General features: G+C 32.5%; 1 protein-coding gene across 4 annotated transcripts in view; it reads left to right on the top strand.

The window, feature by feature from the left end:
* Window positions 1-9,174: 9,174 nt before the first annotated feature.
* LOC118928668 (UDP-glucuronosyltransferase 2A1) overlaps window positions 9,175-21,377 on the top strand; it is a 47,593-nt gene continuing 35,390 nt past the window's right edge. For 2 of the 4 annotated variants that reach the window (XM_036918131.2, XM_036918130.2), the window contains exon 1: window positions 9,175-9,892. In XM_036918131.2, coding sequence (XP_036774026.1) covers window positions 9,175-9,892 — 718 coding nt within the window. Of the gene's footprint in view, window positions 9,895-21,377 lie in introns of all 4 variants that reach the window. The other 2 variants (XM_036918128.2, XM_057502293.1) reach the window with 1 other exon arrangement.

The following is a 21,377-nucleotide window of genomic DNA, read 5'->3' as shown; positions in this document are numbered from 1 at the left end:
TAATCTGACACTATCTAACTTTTAATTAGGGTAATTAAACCATTTACATTTAATGTGATTATCCATATGTTTGGGTTCAAATTACCATCTTGATATTTGTTTTCTATTTATTTCATCTCTTCTTTCTTTTTTTCCTTCCTCTCTACTTTTGTTTGGATTAATTGAGTATTTGTATGATTCTGTTTTATAATTTTAATTACCTTACTAGATATTTTTGTTTTATTAGTGGCTGCTCTAAAGTTTATCATATCCTGTATTTAATAATAGCATAATAACCTGTACTTCCTGTACCCCTTCCCAGAGTTTTCATTATTTTGTCATATTTTATTTCTGTGTTATAAACTTCACAATACACTGTTACTATTTTGATTTTAACAGTCTTTTAGTCTTTAGTGATATTAAATAAAATAAGCAAAGTCTTTCCTGTTTATCCACGTTTGCCATTGTGGTGTTCTTCCTTCATTTGTATAGAAACAAATTTCCTATGGTGTAATTTTCCCTCTGCCTTTAACATTTCTTATATTGGTGGTCTGGGCAGATTCAGAGCTTTTGCTCTGAAAAAAAAAAAAAAGCTTTAATTAACCTTTTTTTTAGAAATTACAGTTGCTGGGTATATAATTTACTGGATATATATATTAATTATAAGAGTTTTATTTTCTTTAGCACTTTATAAATGTCACTCCACAGGTTTTTAGCTTGTATTGCTTATAATGAGAAATCTATTTTAGTTATTTTCTTTGTTCCTCTGTTAGATAATGTGTTTTTCTAATATTTCCTGTTTTTTAAGATTTTTCTAAGTTTGGCATATTGACTATGATGTGCTAGTAATGATTTCTTTCTTTTTTAAAAATTGATTAATTTGGCTTCTTGGATGTATGTGTATATGGGACTTACAAATTTGAAGTCTGGCTGTTATTCCTTTCTGCATCCACCCTTTCCTTCAGGGGCTCTAATTATGTATATGGTACTGCTTTGTTCATTTTCTTTCTGTCTCTTTTCTTTTTCTTTTGAGAAGGAGTGATTAATTTTCTCTGTGTTTCAATTTGGGTAGTTTCTAATACTATGCCTTCAAGTTCATTATTTTTTTTTCTATTTTATGTCTGATCTTCTGCCAATCATAGCCAATGTATTCTTAGTTTTAGATATTGCATTTTTCATCTCTGGTCAGTTAATATGGCTGTCTTTACAAATCTTTTATTTTTCTCTTCACATGCTATGTTTACCTCTATTTTCTTTTTTACCATATGCTATTTGTATTAGCTGTTTTAAAGTTCTTGTGAACTAATTCTATCATCTGTGCCATTACTATGATTTTGCCTATTGAGTGAAATATCTTGTATCCTTTGTTATAAAAGTCATATATTTATACTTTCTTGAATGCCTCATAACTTTTTATTGTGAATTTACTTTGTTGGGTGCTGGATTTTTATTTTATATTTGATATTCTTTTAGATATCTGAAATCTTTGTACTAGTAAAAAGAGATTTGGAATTTAATTCATTAGAAACTTGCTATTAAGTTATTTAAATCATATTCAGAACATATTTTATTTTAGAGTAAATTTCACTCCACCACTGATGCAATACACATGTAAGGACCCTACTTAGAGCATTTGGAGGTCTTTCCACTCTGGCAAGAGAAATATGATCTTTTCCTATGCCACCTACTCTTTCTGATGGTTCTTTCCCCGGTCTCAGGAGTTTTTTCACAAGCACGTGCAAATTCAGTGAAAGACTAGATGGGATACTGATTGTATTTATTGTTTTTAATTTTAAGAATTAAAATTTCAGAAGCAATATATCTCATGTTTATCAGGAAAATTAATTTCACTGAACACTTAATTAGTTTCTAATAATCCTGTTTAATCCAATTTATTTTGTCTTAATTTCATGCAGCACCCTTGTCAGTTAAACATCTGTTATGCCTATCCTAACTTTCAAATGTCTTTTGCTAAATTTTTCATAATTAAAATAAAATCAATTTATTCTTTTTATGGAATTAATTCTAGAAATAAATGAGGCTGTTTTATAGCTATGCTTTAAAAGATTATGGTGCCCAATCAGATTATATTTCTTATCAAATTGCACTGCTTTATCAAATTATATTGTTCTACTTTACTGAAACTTTTAATGCAGATTTGTTTTGTTTGAAGTTTAGTATTTTTTTTATTTGGTCAACTGTTCCTATGGATAGCAAATAAATAGTTCTGAAATAACATTTAATATTATATAGAATGTAATAGTCATTGCTTTAGAGTGCTAAAAAGTTTTACAAACTGAATCTCTCTCTCAACTGGGTCTTTTCTGGAACTTTAATAGGAAAGTAAAAGACTAGCTTGTGATTTTTCTCTCCTGTATTTCAAGCAGCACTCTCTATGCCATTGCAAATACCAGGAAAATGGACGCCACATGATCTCCTGCTGCATTAATGGAGGCCAGTAAGCTAAGAGAAATAACTTAGTCTTGTTTTGTATTTTTTCCCTAACACCAAGAGGTTGTCCCATCTGTGATTACAGTAAGAGAAGATTCAGTCATATATCTATTATGCAATAGTTATTACCTAAATATAAATGCAGTAAGTTATAAAATATCGAAATTTTAAAATCTATTAAGATTCCATTTCAATATCTTAGCACTATGATTTTTATCTCTTTATTCTACATATTTTTTCATTACCACCATTCATTTTATATTTTTATCTCTTAGCAATGTTTTTCTTGGTTTTGTTTCCATTGTTTGTATATTTACCTTTGTATCAAAGTCACAGAGAACAGAGTGGTTCTGTACTTACATACTAGTATACAGATAGGTCCAGATCTCATTATATTTTCAGCAATTATTAAATTATTCTAACAAGGTACTTATGTTTTTAAAATTAAGTTTAATTTACTATAGTTGGTATAAAATCAACTAAAATTTCCTAAGAACAAAAGGCAGAAAAAATATGTTATTTTTCCATATGAGTAGACTGATTGATTGAAGTAAAAGTGTCATGCTAAGTTTTAACTTTCCTGTTATTTGAAATTCTACAGGAAAATTGCCAGAGCTGTAAGACTTTGTATATTGGGGAAGGGGAATATAGAAATGCCATTTTGGTGAACATAGGAATTTCTCCCAGTTATACTGACACAAGTACAGATATAAATGTTATCCTTAGCTTTGATTACTCCTTTGCCATATTCCTTATCCCAATCTCTAAATCTCAAGACTGATAGTCTATTAAATGGCAATAATCTCTTCTTACTCAACATCGAGTATATGAGAACTCGGAGTCAGAGGCAGAAAATGGAAAGACAGGGAGAATCGGAATTTGAAGAGGATGGGAAATACAAATAAAAACTACAATGAGCTATCACTTCACACATATTAGGGTGTTATAAGAGCAAAAGAAGTGTTGATAAAAAAAGGTGGAGAAAAGTGAGCCTTTGTATATTATTGAATAGAACTACCACATGATTCAGCAGTCTCACTTCTGGGTATATATCAAAACAAATTGAAATCAGGCTCTTGAAGAGATATCTGCACCCCACATTCAGTGCAGTGTTATTCATAACAGCCCTTATATAGACAACAAAGTGTCCCATCAACAGATGAATGGATAAAGAAAACATGGTTTATACACACAATGGAATATTATTTTATTGAACCTTTAAAAAAGAGGAAATCCTGCCATTTACAACAACATGAATGAACCCAAAGGACACTATGCTAAATGAAATAAACCAGTCACAGAAAGACAATTATTTCATGATTCCATTCATATAAGGAATCTAAAATAGTCAAATTCATGGAAACACAGGATATAGTAGTGGTTGCTTGGAGCTAGGGAGGGGAGGAAATATAAATTAAGCTGGCGGTTTATGAGCCATGTAAAGAAAATATCAATTTCTCTTTCATTGAATGTATTTTTTATTAGAATTGAATGTCAGATTTCATCAACTTTTGTTTTCATATGGAAGTAATTATATAAATTCGTCCTTGGTTCTATTAATAAATAAGATATATTGATGGTTTCCTTTTGGTGAATCATTCTTATAATGAGCCCCACTTAACTGTGATGCATTTTTTACAGTGTTTTTGGAATATAATGCTAAGTTTTTACTTAAGATGTTTTTATTGGCAAAGGAAAGATGGGTGAAAGGAACCTCTAACAACTAGTAGGAAAAAGGGCAAAACAATTCACATATTTGTTATTTATCAACCACAGAGGCTAGATAGATATCCTCTGATTCTAACAGTGAGAACAATGGATCTAAAGTACAGAGAAAGCATTATTTTACAATCAAAGTTATCAAAAAAATATTCTGAGTTAAAGAGAATACATATTGAATGAGTTCATTATCTGACACATTATGACAAAATAATTTACAGAAATAATATAAATCAAACAAGCACACATACCCTAACAAACACACACACTGGTTTTCTGGTAGAAAAAACATTGACTTTAATGTTGTCTTTTGTAACCAACATTGGAAAAAGATAGTAGAGTATGATTTAATAGATATTTAGTGAAAAGTGTGGGATCAAAGATATCAATTATCACCATGCTGTCATCCAGGGGTAAAGGTGAAAGATATATTACTAGATGTACAAGGACTTGAAAACTCTTTATCTGAGGGCTTGTCTAGAAATATTTATTTTAAGACTTATTCTATTTAACTGATAGGAAGATTATTTTAGCAATTCAAACATTCTATGGACATGTGCTGATTTTCTTTTATCTAGATTGAACTTGAACTCCATGACTTGATAAAGAATATTTGTAGCCACATATATGCAGTCTAAGAGGACTTGAACTTGAAGGGCTACAAAGTTCCTCCAGTGTTTTCCTGTTTCCTTTCCACTGCCATCACATAAAGTGCAACTTTGAGGGACTACTCCCTACTTAACAATTTGTATGAAATTTTTTGCCATATAAATTTTTCAGTTAAAACAATAAATGGTTATGTTCTTTTCAGTACTCACTTATTACTGGATATGACATATTTGGGACATGGTAGCAAAATTAAGCTGATTACTTTTTTCTCCTTCAAAATAGTTGTGCAAAAAAAATGGTAATATTCTCAGGTATGTTGCACAATGAAAGCATGCAAATTCAAAGCACACACAGATTTATTTAATGATCTGGGTTAGCACTTTTTAAAAGTAAATGCAAAAGTCGATAAAACCACCAGGATTTTCCTAAAATGTTTCTTTATTATATAGGGCAATTCAGCTGTGCTGAAGGTCCTACATTTGAATTACTATAACCCACTCTCATCATTATAGACCTCAGCAAAAATAGACACCAATATTTAGAAACATTTCTTTTCATAATAATAATAATGATAATTTTATGTTGCATGAGTTTGAGAAAGATTAATTTATATGTTTCTTAAAAATAATCAAGATTATTAATTATGCTAGTCATTACTTCAGGTGCATCTGGATATACTTGGCTGGGGCCATTCTGTGTGGGAGGGTTGGAGGGCTGCTGAGACCATGATACCAAAGGCAATATTCAGTGCAAATAGCTACCAGGAAACCAATAGATGGTAAGCCAAAGGTAAATCTGCTTAATAATGGAAAATCCGCTAAATAATGGAATGGGCAGGGAGTGCAAAGAGTAAACAAAGCCATATAATCTTTTCTCCACTTAAGATCATATATCTCATCATATTACACTTACCCAACTAGGATTTATTTAAGTTCAACTTTCTATGGCAAATAAGTACTATTAAAAGTCTATAGCTGGAAACCACAGGTAAGAAATTTTAACACCTTATGACAAGCAATATATAAGCAATGTATAATGTACATTGGGCTTATTTTACATTTTCTTCTAAAAGAATTATCAATCATCATAAGGTTGTGGTTTAAATTTTGGTGTGTTTCATTACTTCCCTCTGAAAAAATCTCCAATTCTATTTTGAAATAATTTGAGGGTTTTTTCCCCTGTGTGTTATGCTTCAGAATAATTTTATAGATCAGTTGAGGGAACTTTATTATAGAACAGTAAATTGAGAGTTTTATCTAGGTATGAGCTCATTGGCTCCTTAAAGGTTTAGCTCTTACCTCTAATTCCTACCTGTAGTTGATTTGTTTTTTCTTTAGGTGACACACAAAGTAACAAATAAGATTTATGCTGATGTATAGTAAAGGCAAAAATGATTCTCAAGTGACCATTATGGTCTTTAAGATAGATCATGTATAAGGAGCAAGATGTCTTCCTTGGTGGGTATTTTATTTTCTTAATATCGTATAATAGATTTTCTTATAATTATATATTTTAATTTATATACTTTATTTATATGTATATATATCTCTAATAAGTTTTACACAATTTCAAATTTATTAAAAAAAGAAATTTATAGTTTCTCTCAAAAATATCCTGTTGCAAAAGCAATAACCAATTTTTGATAATGTAAATACTATGCTTGGTCCCTTTTGTATAGTAAAAGCACATCTTTTATTATAATTCTACAATAAAAATATTTGTATACTAGCTTCTTTTTATTGTTAGTTTTTTCTTTGAACTCACCTGATTTCACAAATATTTTAGTCATATTTTTACCTGTTATCTGTCAAAAATATTTTGGAAAGAGCAATTAGGTGTCCAGTGATCTTAAGGTCAGAATAATGAAAATCACATTTTTAATTTTTGAAGAAAACTTTTCTATTACCTCCTTAAGCATTTATGGTCAATATAATTTCTTTATTTAGTTTTCTATTAAACTTAAGAATACAAACAATCTAAAACATAACCTCAATAATTTGAGAAATTTCTTAATACTGGTCACATTACTGAGAAACTTTTTAAAAAAATCAAAAGTTTCTTTATGAGGTGGTACTGGTTTCCTTTATGAACATTGTGTATTACTCATGTTCAGATACTTCACACTCCAAACGAGTATTAAATATTGCATCTTTAATGAAACTTCTATCTTTAGCACCATCCAACCCCCCAAAGACAGGAAGCAATCTCTATAAGCTCTGAAACATTTTACCTGTGTCATTTCATCTAAAGGTATTTGTCACTTTCTCTAGTTAGGAGAAGGAGAAGGAATTAAATGACAAATAGATTTTAAACAGTCTTTATTCTTATACTTGTATAAGAGTATGACACTATACTTGTTACTTGATCAAGGTCATTTTACTTATTTAAATATGTATTTATCTTATATATTTTACATATGATTACATAATTTACAGTAGTTAGTTATTCACATATACTTATATATAATTTATTATTTATTTTGTGGCATTATTTAATACTCACAAAAGTCTCTTAAATTGCTTTTAATTTCTATTTTACAGATGAGAAAACATTATCATAAATGTTAAAGTACCATAATGTTAAGATAGGATTCCTTGGCCTAATTGATTCTAAACCCAAATTCATTTCATAATATCATGCTGACTTTAATACACTATGCTGATTTTTGTTAATGTATTCAGTTTTCTTATATGAGAAGTGAACCTTTGATTCCTCATTCATCTGTCAGGGAGTTCTGTACCTAGCAGGCCCCTAATAAACACATACAAACTGAATGAAAGATTGTATTTTAAACTTAATCTGATTCCCTGCTAGTAAATAAAATGAATAAAATAACAATGAATTGTGACCCATTGCCATTCTAATGAATCATGACAACTATTTTAAAGTCTCCTGGCAAGTGACTATGGGGTAGGTTGACACCAGCGAGCAGAAATTTTGTACATACCATAAAATCTTACTGCACAGAGTCTTGAATTGAAATCTACTCTAGGAACTGTATGATTACTGTGATAACCTTTGAATAGTACTTTGTAAAAGTTCATACCTTTTTTAAGGAAGCAATCAGTGTTTCACTACAGATTATCTTTGGTAATGGGGAGCTCAAAAGAGACATCACTGCAAAACATAGGATGTCTAATTTCAGCAGATTTATTATAGCAAGAAGAGTCATCTCTGCTTATTCACAGATTATGCATAGTTTGCAGAGATCATTTTACTCAGGTGACTTGTCCTATATTATCCAGTGTGGGTTATACGAATTTATATTGTTCACTTTATGTTGTGTCAGCATGTTTGGGGCAGTTCATGGTTTATTTAGATAGGTACCTTATAGTGATAAGGAGACATGATACATTGATGTGCCAATCTATCCTAGTGGTTAACACAGTAGGCTGTACCTAACTGGCCCTGGAATTAAAGAGCTACCACCAGTTCCTTTCTTATTCTGCTATATGAACTTGGCAAATTACTTCTCTGAGCAATAGTTCCTTCGTTGGTGTGGAAATAATTATAGTATCTACCTCATTGGATCTTTTTTTAGTGAGAAATAAATGAAATTAACATGGAAAACACTTTGTACAATGTCTGATGCACAATGAATGCTTAGTTAATGCTAGCAGTTATGAAAGGTTGGGTCTAGATATAAGGTAGTTATTCACACAGGTTTGCTAGCTTTTGAGCAGCACCTCCCATAGGAGCATGTTTGAATAGCAATTCTCTTCAAAGAATTTCTATTTATTAATAACATTATCCATTATCTCTTGCATATACACTTGTACATAGTTTATTCATTTACTTGTAATTGTTTCCACAGTGATCATTAACATAAACTGTTTTTCTAAACACATTATTAACGTCATAATAAATATTACTCAGTATACTTGTACTTCACATTTTTATATTCTTTGTAATACTCTTATCAATTAATAACTACTATTATAATAATGTTTGATTGTTACTAATGACATTATAAAATGCAGTAAATATTGGAAAACCTATAGCATTAGCATCTCTACATTTTTGAGTAACTTTTGGCTCCATCTGAGGTTTACTTTGCCCAGGCCCAAGTGTAGAGTTGAAAGATACAATGGCTTTAAGTAATTTAATAGTAAGAATTTAACAATTGTGGGATGCAAAGAAAGGGTTGAAAGACAAGTTTAAGAAAAGGATCAGAGAACAAGAATCATAACTAAAGTTAAAACAACAGGTTGAGAGGTAAGATACATATTACCCCTAAGCCTGTAATTATCATAATATATGGAACTACCATGACTAATATCATTTGGTAGAGAGAAGGATATTAAGAGTATCAATGGTTTGAATTAAAACTGAGAAGTAATTTACCTTTCCTTTTTCCCTGAAAAGCAGAAAAATCCATTTATGTCACATCTCATCAAATCTACATCAAGCCACATCATGTTAAACAAGAACATTCTGCTATTATCTCTTAAGATAAGTCTCCTAGGAACTGCTCTTGGTGGGAATGTTCTTATTTGGCCAATGGAAGGTAGTCACTGGTTAAATGTTAAGATAGTGATAGATGAGCTGATTAAAAAAGAGCATAATGTGACTGTCCTAGTTGCCTCTGGTGCACTTTTCATCACGCCGACCTCTATCCCATCTCTGACATTTGAAATATACAAGGTGCGCTTCAGCAAAGAAAAAATAGAAGGAATTATCAAGGACTTTGTTTTGACATGGATGGAAAATAGACCGTCTCCCTCAACCATTTGGAGATTCTATCGGGAGATAGCCGAAGTCATTAAGGACTTCCACATGGTGTCTAGAGAAATCTGTGATGGTGTTCTCAAAAACCAAAAGCTGATGGAAAAGTTGAAGAAAAGCAAATTTGATGTCCTACTGTCGGATCCAGTATTTCCTTGTGGTGACATAGTAGCTTTAAAACTGGAAATTCCATTTATATATTCCTTGAGGTTTTCTCCAGCCTCAACAGTGGAAAAACATTGTGGGAAGGTACCATACCCTCCTTCCTATGTTCCTGCTATTTTATCAGAACTCACGGACCAGATGTCTTTCACTGACAGAATAAGAAATTTCATCTCCTACCATCTACAGGACTACATGTTTGATACTCTTTGGAAATCGTGGGATTCCTACTATAGTAAAGCTTTAGGTATGTAGCAATTTTTATTTATTAGTATCTGAATTTGAACAAACAACTCTGTCTCACCTCTTTATTTCCCTAGGCTATTCTTTTTCAATCCTATATATTGATTACTATTACCATCATTTGATAAAGAAAGAAGGTAAAAGGCAATATGCTTTGAAACTACAATGTGTTGTTTTATAATTTTATGGACTTGAAGATAACAACTAAATTATTTTATAGGTAACATATAGTGACAAATACCTTAGTTAAAAATAAGATTTAGTTCTCATTTAGATTTTGCATTGAAAACAGAAATTGCCTAGAAAATTCAGTGGTGTGTGGAAAGAGCTGGAAGAGTTTAACTTTTCTACAAGCCTATTGTTAAAATAAATGTTTGTCTGTATGTGCATGCATATGTGTTTTTAAAGACAAACGTGTATATGGATAACCTCTGATCATTGCTCATCTTATAAGTTTTGTACTATTCACTAGCTTTTCCTTAGATAAGGACGTAACATCTAAGAGTATGATGAAGTTCCTGGCTCCAGGTATTTCACAGTCAACCAGAGACATCAGATATAAAAGGGAATATTTGCAATATGAATTATGTGGGTAATGGAAATATTTAAAAAGAACAAAGATAGGATAAGGGAGATAGACGGTATGTGACAAGGGAGTGGTGTTCGGTAATACTTCAGGGTTGAGGTGATGCACAGGAAACTTTTTAAATAGTGAATATGAATTTTCCTGCAAACCAAGTGTAGAGAAACAGAGTGCCCAATGTTGTGGAGTCTCCAAATGACACATGTGCTGATACGACTGATGATTCAAAGTATAATGATTCAAGGTTAAAATGTTAGGTAGGGAAGCACAGGAAAGAATGCTGGACATGTCAACATTATAAGAATGAATAACTTCAAAGAAAATACACAAAATATTTAGTATCTCATATTAAACATGATTTTTATCTAAAAATCAACTGGGAACAGGGATATATTATGACTAGATTGTACCTTGTACAAATATCTGGACATATGTGGACCTAGAGTGCAGGAATATTAAGACTACAGGCTGCTGCATCACTCCAGGAAAGATGTGGTGAGAGCACATATCAGTGAAGATGCTTATAAATAGAGAAAAGTAATGCAAATGAGACTACATAGCAATGCAATTAGGAAAGCAGACTCTTGATAAACAATTTCCACTTTCATCTCTTCTGGGTATGTTAAATAGTTGCCCCTAAATTCAAAAATAGATGATTATCTTCTGGGATGTAAATGAAGACCTGATGGACTTCTGCCATTCACAAAGGAGACAACTGTAGCTACTACAATGATTATAAACCATCCTATGAAGATAGAAACGAATGGTTAAGCATTGATTGGCTAAAACTGGATCTTAAAATGAAGAAATAGGTTGAAGAAATGGCAATTTTATGAGGCAACCAAGCTGTGAAGATCTGGAAAGACTCTTTAAACTCCTCATGCATGTCTTAAACTCAGCGACATCTGAGTATGTGCATCATCTCAGTTAATGAAATAAAGGAATGTATGTGAGGAGTCCCTTGGTCACAACATATGTTTACATTTTTATCTCATCACTTATTTTTTATCAACTACTTATTCTCAACCTTGGGATAATAATTATCATGATCACAATGCTCCTTTTCATAATGGTGAGATTATTTCCCAGATAAACCTTCCCCATGCTGGCAGTCTCAGAATCACATGTTCCATTGTGTTTTGCTTGTAAATTAATGCTGGTAATAAAAGCACACTATTCTCCCAGTCATAAGACATGAGACTAATCTTTCTTAACAATTTGTTCATGGGAATGTAATGGAGATTTCTAAAAATGTTCTTATCCTTTGATTTTGATGATATCATGTTTCTAATCAAATTACACTCTTCCGATTAAAAATGATTATTTAAGTTTGTCTTTACTAAAACACAATATTCTTATTGATGCCCAGAGACATGAACACTCATATTCAAATGACCAGGTAAGAAGTAAAAGTACTGACATGACAGAGTAATTCATTTATTTGTGCAAGACTTTGTACATGTAGAAAGATAAATGAGAATGATAAATGCTACTAACTTTTTTTTCAATATATAATTTGAATTTCCTTTACTTTCGCTTAAATGCACTAATCAAAGTCATTTCAATGTGTCCCTATCCAGTCAGGTCTTAAACTGTCACACCTGAGTAAATAAATAAGACAACTTTCTGTAAGACTACTTTTCTGCAGTGAAATGAAATAAGAACCTCAGAGTGAGTCCTTAATCTCTGCTAATTGCTAGGAATTGGATATTATAATGTCAAAATTGCTTTCAGTTCAGGCTATGAGTGTTTGGTTCAAACTCATTATGGTAATAGCATTTAACATTTGTTGATTTCTTTCTATGTAATAAACACTGTGGTAATTGCTTCATGTATTATTACATCTCTAAATACTAGTAATGAACTTGTGAAGAAAAACTATTATCACAGAAAGATTTCCCAAAGGAAAATCTTTCAGACACCAAAGCTTCTAGAAGAAGTTTTCTCCTCTTTTAAAATTTCAGGTGCAAATCCATCATTATTCCAAATATTTCAGGATTAAACTTTCTTAGTTACTTTTTTCATCCTTTCAATGGATTTAGCTTTTGAAATCTGCTATTCTATTTCTTGATTATTTTTAATTTGCTGAGTAGGGCTTAATTGGGCCGTGTTTTCATAGGTAACTTGCTATTTCTTTAAGCACAGGTCTGCATGTGACTCTGTTGCTTGGAGCAAGTTGCCTGAGAATAGGTTTCTGGTCCCAAGGGAGCTTCATAAGCAGCCTTATCTGAAAAAAAGAAAAAACCTCAGCAGATTTCAAGTATATTTGTTTAAAGTTGAACCAGGTAAATTTTATTTTTATACTTGTTATACTAACAAAAAGCCTACCAAAACTGGGCTAACATTTAAGGAAAGAATAACATAGCCAGTAAAAATATTTATAATCCATAAAAATTACCTATTGCTCCTAACAGTTTTACCCTTTGGCCGCTATAGAAACAAATAGGTTTTTTAATGACTAATCTTTATATATTAGATTTGTATAAATATGTAACATATTTTTATGTACAAATAAAAAGGTGAGGAATCTCTAAGGACTAATGCCATCTATAATAACAGTAGACTATTGTTATTGTTTCTGAAGTAAAAGTACTGACATGACAGAGTAATTCATTTTTTGTGCAAGACTTTGTACAGATCTTGCATAAAAATTTTTAATTAATACTTATTAATTTAATAAGCACATTACATTAAATAGGAAAAACAGATCTTTGAAAAACATTATGACCATAATACTTAGATATTTTCATAAACTAGACACACTCACTGAGCACAGATAAGTAACATAAAATAAGTTCTGTAAGTGAAACAAAATGTGTATATCTCCATAGTGCTTGAGTTCCAGTAGTAATTTTAAAGGAGTAAAAGAAAGTGCACTGGGGTCCTTTCCCTGAGGAGTGATCCATGTTGGTTTGGATATTTTTCTTCTTTTTTTTCTTCTTTCTTCCTAATTTTCTTTTTCCCATATTCCTTCTTTCCTCCCTTTTTCCCTGCTTCCTCTATTTTCTTATGTAAATTCATCTTGGTTGTCTAGAATCTTTCAGATGACCTCACTGGCATTCCCTTTTCCACAACGCCTGAGAGCCCAATGACAGCTGTAGGCGTGACCTCCGAGGTGAATTTGCTGCGGCACATGCGCAATTTCCAGAGACAGCTGTCACTCTTTTTTGCTCCCACTATGAAAGGGAGTGGAGATGATGACTTTTATGGGTATAATCTTGAGTTTTATATGCATACATTTCTTAAAATAAATCATTTGTGAACTTTAGTACTGAAAACATTGCTACTATCAAATCATTTGTGATGTGCCTTGAGACTGAACATGACTGACACTTGTGGAGGAAAATTCATGGTTCTGGGGAACATCTGCAGCAATACTCAGGTGCCTCAAGAGCCACTGTCTGAGGAGTAGGAGAAAGGAAGTGAGTTTAAGTGATGCCATCTAGTTAACTGTTCATTTTTTAAATTAGATTCCCTCCTTAAGATATCATATATGACTAAGAATTTTTGAGCACAGATGCTAAATTTAATGCATGGTTTCATTCAGGCCACATAACTTTAGGAAGTAAGTAATCATTCTGCCCCTTTTTGTAATAAAGAGGCTGTGTAATGTGCCTGAGATTATGATCAAGAAAGTAGTAAAGCATTTGATGCTAGGCCCAGGGCTGAAAAGAAAGATTTAGAAAGATACTCAGTTTATGTGTAGCAAAAAAAGGAAAAAAAAAAAAAAAGAAAGCACATCTAATTTTAAGCTTTCAAAAGAATTAACTACATGTCATTCAAGGAATTCAAATAAAATTTAAGCACTGATGTGAAACTAAAACTTTGTGGTTAAGAAGTCAATCTCAGTTTCCTAAAAAAAGTATTAAGGCTGGTTTCCAAGTTTTGTGGCCTCTGGGGCCACCACCAAATCTGAAAGACAATGAGAAATGATTCACCACAATTAAAGTCTAGCCATTCTTTGTAATTCTCAGGGAGACCTTCAAACCAAGGCATATCTTCAGGGGGAAAAATTGCAAGAATAAATTTTTGCACAATAATATTGTTTGAAGGATTCTCAATTCAAACTGACAGTACTACATGTATTTTAAGAAACTTTAATACTAATTTAATTTTTACAAATGAACTAGGCACTTACCGACAAGTGTTATATACTGTTAAATAACACAAATTCAGCTGCATAAATATGAACATATTGACAGTATTAAATGATTTGTGAATTGGGCAAGCATCCCATTTAGCAAGTAGAGAAGAGCTCTGTCAAGCTGCAGAAAAGCAAAGGTTTTTAAAGGCAGAGAGGGAGCAGAAAAGAGCAAATTATTATCAAAGAATATATTGTTTTAATCAAGCTTGCCCTCCTAAAAGGAACAGAAGATTCTATCAGGGCATTCCCACCTAGCATTGATCAAGAAATTCCAATTCAGCTGGCTTAATGTTACATTCTAGGCAAGGCTGGGTAGAGTTGAAACTACCGTTAATGTAGCATCTTTATTTACTGAAGGACCTTAACATATGTGACTCTATTTGGTGCCTAGGCTTATTTTTGACAACTCTCCCTTTTTGATCAGACTCTCAGCTTAATTGGGAGATGTGACCAAAATTTAAGGTATTAGCACCATTCTCAGCTATCGCTCTGTAATTCTTCAGGTTTTGCTGATCTTTTGTATAGTATTTCTGGGATATTCACAAGTTACAATTTCAGGTTCACAGTTTTTTAGTTCATCATCCTTTTTTTCCTTTTCTGATGTTCCATTCTTAGGAGGATCATTTGATTAACAGCTGTGAATATGCATTTAAAACTTTTGAGAGATTAAAACATACCAAGGAGATTATTATGATTATTATAAGCTGGATGGTTCCCAGTGTTTGGGGTGCACTTTGGAGCCATGGCCTCTAAGACCTAAACCAACCAAAATCAAATAAATCAAACAAAGACCCAATGGAAAGAGTCACCTTTTTAGCCCAGTTGGCTTGCTTAGAGATCATATGTAACTGAGTTTTAACTTCCCCAGAAGTGTCAACCCAGGTACAGCAGATAGTGTTGGTCACAGCATAGATACCTCCTTGCTTGGCTAAAAGATAAGCAGGGGCTATCCTGTTCTCAAGAACATTAGCCAGAGAGTATATGGATTTTTGTTGGGCAGTTATTCTCTTAGCAACAGATTCTGCAATATCTTGAAGAGTTAAGGAGAGGTTTTGACGGTATGCTCATTTACAATTGCTCGTGGCCAGTGGAGCACAACCCTGCCAAAGGAAGCAAATGCTGAGTCAGGAAGGCCTCCTGGTAGGTGTCTTCTAGTTTGATGATGGAAACAGAGGCAGGTCAACCAACAGATGTCACAGTTTGCTGGTGGAAAGTTAGGGGAACAGTTAGATAACCTACATAGCATTGCCCAGCTGTGTGCCAGCTATCTAGACACTCACAGACCCAAAGAGAATGATAACCAACACAGAGACAGACCCTGTCAGGGCACAAACTACTTTACTGAAGTGGCACTGTTAAAGGACAGATAGGAGATTTTGATGACAAATCCAAGAAACTGAAAGGCAAAGGTTAACCTCCTTAGCAATGGCTCGGGAGATATGGACAATATAGCATTAGCTTTCCAGGCCAGTGTAAAGGGAAGAAGAAAGGGTTTTGTGTTTAAAGTATGAATTCTTATTGTGAGATGTTGGGAGAAAAGTCTGCCTTGATGACAAATACTTCTCTTCCTAGTCAGTTTGCTGCGGAGGTCGCCAATGCTTGCATAGGATCAAATGTCAGGTGGAGACTTCTTCACTGTAAGATGCATATCCAAGGTTTAAGTCCCTGAAGTTTGGCTGCCATCTGGGTAGTGAAGAAGAACTGGTATAATCCTTTCCAAGGAGATTTTGTTCTTACTAATTCCAAATACTATGGGTTGGAGAAGACTGGAAATGTTAGTTTGGAGAGCCATAGCCAGATTTTTGAAGAAACTGGAAGAATTTAAGATCCAGTCCAATTTACAGATATACAATAGACCTCAAAGACAATTATCATGATTAGAAATCTAATATAGACAAAGGTGTAAACATAACTTCTCTCTACAGTTACTTAATTTTTTTATAGTAAAACTAATTTCTTTGCATTGAACTTCACTTGATTGTTTATGTAAGTGTAGCAAGAATATGATTGACCATGTAAGTTTCTTTTTAAAACTGCTTTTCTGGAAGATTTTAAGCAAGGTGTCAGATTGATTTTTTTTTTTAAAGGCTTTTGTGGCTCTACGGAATCAAACTTAGTTCCTTAAAACTGTTTGGTCATATCTAAGTCTATAAACATCTATTTCAAATGTTGATTTTTTTTTTAAAGGCTTTTGTGGCTCTGCGGAATCAAACTTAGTTCCTTAAAACTGTTTGGTCATATCTAAGTCTATAAACATCTATTTCAAATGTTGATTTTTTTTTTTAAAGGCTTTTGTGGCTCTGCGGAATCAAACTTAGTTCCTTAAAACTGTTTGGTCATATCTAAGTCTATAAACATCTATTTCAAATGTGATATTCCAGTCAAAGCTTTGGTAATACAGTCAATGTTTCTAGTTGTGTCCTATTACAAGGAGAACAGATTATCATTGAGCTTATGTAAATAAGTCTTACACCATCAAAATTTCAAAGTTTTTGAAATCTGGATGGATCAGGTAGGGAGGAAAAATAAATGTTTTATCTTTAATCACAAAGGTATTTTTTAACAAGTTATTGATAGCTTAAGGGAAAAGAGAAAAGTGTTTCTCAAATCTGTAAAAGCAAAATACTAGAGAACCAGTACTATTTTAACCAAGAGTCATACAAATTATAATCATTTTCCTCTATTCATTTACTCCCATGTTATTAATTCTTGTTCTCTTTGAATCCAGTTTTTCTGCTAGTTTTGGAAATTCTTACCCACCTCAGTTGTGTGATCTAGAAGTTATCAGAAATCTGTATTCTTGGTTACCAATCATATTCCTTTCCATAATTTCTCTGAAGTGAAATATATTTGCAGGAATGTTTTGTAAAACCTAGAATTCTGAGTTAACATCATATTAGGATATATCAGATTTCCAGGAATTTTACATAATTTCTGGAACATTTATACAGACACAATATAAAGAAGGTTTAGTATTACTTACTTGAGAATGCTTCCCATGTAATTTAACATACCAAACAAGCCTAATTAGTTAAATGTCTCTCCTTTTATAAGGAGAGAGAGAATAAATCTTTTGAGATGTTCCAAGGGCCCTCTGAAAATTTTCATTTAATTCAAGGTCAAAAATACTTCTTTAGATTTTGATTTTGGAGAAGTTTACCAAAAATATCAAAAAGGTTTTAAAACACTTGGCCAAATAGGATCATAGGTCCCTGTGTAACAATATTTAGTTATCTAATCAAAGTGTTTGATAAAGATTTCACAGACAAGTACAAAAAGTTAAACAGTTGTAAAAGGTCTTGGCACTTTTAATGTTGAATAGACTCTGGTCTGTTTTATTTTTTTTTTTAGAGGAATCAAAGATTTAATACAGACAAAATATAGAATATTTATTTCTCTGGGAAGACTACAGTAAAGGTAATGAAAATACAAATTCTTATTATGAGTAGACCAATAATCTAAGGAAAGTTTGTTCTTTCAACAGAGAAAGAATTCAAATTCTAGTTATGCACCACCATCCTCTTGATACTAAATTTCATTTTAGTTTCACTTCAACCTTAGCCAGCTTGACCACACATTAAAATTCTTTTTAAAGATTCCTTTTCCACAATCATCTATAATTTCCTTTTTTACATTTGGATTTTGTCCTATATTTTCCCTCTTTAAATAACCAACCTCACCTTAGGACAAAATTACTTTCTTTTCCCTCAATGAGAATGCATTTTCAATCTTTATATGTTCTTTGGCCAAATGCATACATCCTACTTTTCTTAAATATAGAGATGTTTCCCTTATCATTTCTAGTAGCTTTAATTATATATATTAGAATTCTTAGCTCTTTGGAATCTTAACTAAAAGATGAACAATTGTGATCTATCTTTTACATTAGCATTCTGTGAATCAGAACACTTATAAATGCTTTTTATGATTTCTAGATGTGTATTTTTTTCATAGAAAATTTCTCAGTGTGGCATAAACCACATTTGTTAATAGACACAAATAGTCCCTCTATGAAAGAAGCAAAAATTGGTTAAGCCTGTGCTCAGTAATTAATGTTTCAGTATTTTATCTTTTTTGGAAATAATCTGGATATTTCAATGAACTTAGTTCAGCACTTACCTTAGCAAAATTTGAAGGTTTCAAGTTATCAAAAAGATTTGGGGAAACTATTTTAAAAGTTTTTTTGAAATCTTTTTATCTTATTTACATCTATTCAATTTACTTGTTCTTAGCAATTATGTTTAGATTTAGATTAAGAACTTTATGAGACATTAGACAGTCACCCATTATTCTAAGTAATTTTTCTGCTGACAGATTTTGCAACAAAGACAATATGAACTTGTTTGACTAACAAACCCAGGAAGAATAAAAGTTTTATGCCTGAGTTATATTCAATGTTGATAACTCTAAGACATAGCTGTATAAATTAACCAACAAACTTAAATTAGCTTTTATTTACTGAAAATTATCCTAGATCATGTTAACTGAAAACATATATTTGGATTAGTTTCCTATTTTATTTTTGAAATTTTTTATGAATTGTCTCTAGAGCTGCACTTGTACTTTTATAAAGATTTGTAATATAAAGACAGTTGCTTTTGATTACTCAATTGGATTGTAGCTTGGATGTTAAAAGACTGACTTAAAAATTATGCTGTAATTTTTTTTTTTTACTTTCATATTCCTTGGCTGGTTAAAGAAATAATGATGTAGCAGTTTACCAGAAAATCCCTCAGAGTCTTGTTGGGAGGGGCTAATGGGTGGGTCCTCCTTTGAAGGTAGATTTGGACGTGACTTTGTAAGTTCACTAACATGACAGGCTTTTGTTGTTTAAGACATAACAGATTTCCAGGAATTCTACACATTTCTGGAAGATTTATACAGACACAATATAAAGAAGGCTTAGTATTACTTATTTTACAATGCTTCCCATGTAATTTAACATGCCAAACAAGCCTAATTAGTTTAGTATCTCTCCTTGTAAAAAGGCAGTTCAGACAGAGGATAGCTAGATGAGTATTCAAATTGAGGATGGAGGGAAGCAATAGGAATTACATCGGGCTTATGGTCTTTAGAATGAGATCCTTCTTTTCTTTTTTTTTTTATCAGCTTTTTGCAAAGGAACTTTCAATGAACTTATTTTTGGTATTTTGAAGATTTTGTTTTTATGTGAGCTCCTTAAATTATCTTACCTAGTGGAATGTTCCTCATAATAGCCAATATAATTCTAGGTTACTTTAAGTAAAATTTTGACATTTGTAAATAGTCACAGCTTCCTGGACCATAGTTTTTAGAAATAAAATAAGCATGTGTGCCATAAAGTGGTGCACTAGACTGATTGGAATTTAAGGATCCCATTAGCCAAGGCTTTGGGTGTCTGGAAGCCAAACTAAAACCTGAGAGGTCTATCTTGCTGGGTTGGAGGGCTATGCATGTGTTTTACATTGTACTCGTTGCATGGAAGTTTTCTTGAGGTTAGTGGGTGACACAGAGTCAATCTAACCCATTCTGTGACTAATTTATATTCACATGGAATCTTTGAGTTAGGTGGTGAGAGCTTTAACAGCTCTTTAATGCTTGAACAGTTTCCACAAATTTTTTGCAGCTTTTTGGCCTCTGTGTTCCCCATTAGCGATTAGCCCTTACTTCATATGCACATTAATGGAAACTAATAGTAACCATTGAAACAGAACTGCGAACATCAGCAGTAATCAGAGAATTATGGAATGGGGAAATGGGGACTGCAGACTGATTTCATACAAATGGAGAGCTACAACTGCCACCAGCAATTCCCAGCATGGACTGAAGCAGCAGACTATTAATGGAGACTGTGGGCTGGAAATGGGGAAAAGATTTAACTGGCAAATCCCATAAATGTGGACTGTGGACTGGACCTTGGGAAAGAGATTTTAAGCAGCTGGGAAATGGTAGACTGACCCACTAATCCTATTAGATAAGGAGCTCAATGTAGATGAGTGTAGCTCAAACTGAGAGGAACTTACCAATGACCTTCGGAAACTGCAAAAAAGACAGCATGAATCCAAAAGGGTTCATGGGGTACTATGCCTGTTTTCATTTTCCCTGATTGCTGTCAGAAGTTTGCTTTGGATCCCAGTGATGCCACCAAATCTGTTAATTAACAAAACTTCAACTGAATAAATGTGAAAATCTATTTGGCTTATTAAACTGAATAAATTGAAAAATCAAATTGGGCAGCATCCTGTCCAACAAGTAGAGGGAAGCTCCATCAAACTGTAGGAAAGGAAAGGTTTTTAAAAGTAGAGAGGGAACAGAGAAAAATAAATTATTATCAAAGAATGCATTTTTTAGGCAATGTTGCCCTTCTAAGGGGAATAGAAGGGTCTATCAGTGAATTATCTCCATTGTTGATCAGGAAATTCCAGTTTGCCTGGTTAAAGGTTACATTTCTGGGGAGAGGTGGGGGTCGAAACTGCAGTTAGGTCAGGCATTATTGTCTTGAAAAGACTGCCTAACATTGGCAAATTGACTCTTCGAACTCTTCTTTTTTTTGGTTCAGGATAATTTAGGGCTGCCTACATGTATTTGATTCTGGAATATATTTTGATAAGCTTTCAAGTGCCATCTTAGCTGTTGCTAGTGAGTAATCCCTAATTAATGATTATATTGCCCTTACATGGACCTGAATAATTGGACAAATCTAAGTATTTTATAGAAACACTTTAGGTTATGCTTTGTATGTTGTTATGTTTGCTTCCACTGGAAGGTCATGACAGCAACAGA

This window comes from Manis pentadactyla, chromosome 5 (genome assembly GCF_030020395.1).
Source record: "Manis pentadactyla isolate mManPen7 chromosome 5, mManPen7.hap1, whole genome shotgun sequence".
Taxonomy (NCBI): domain Eukaryota; kingdom Metazoa; phylum Chordata; class Mammalia; order Pholidota; family Manidae; genus Manis; species Manis pentadactyla.
Note: the sequence above shows the minus strand (reverse complement) of the source record. Positions and strands in the feature narration are given on the sequence as shown.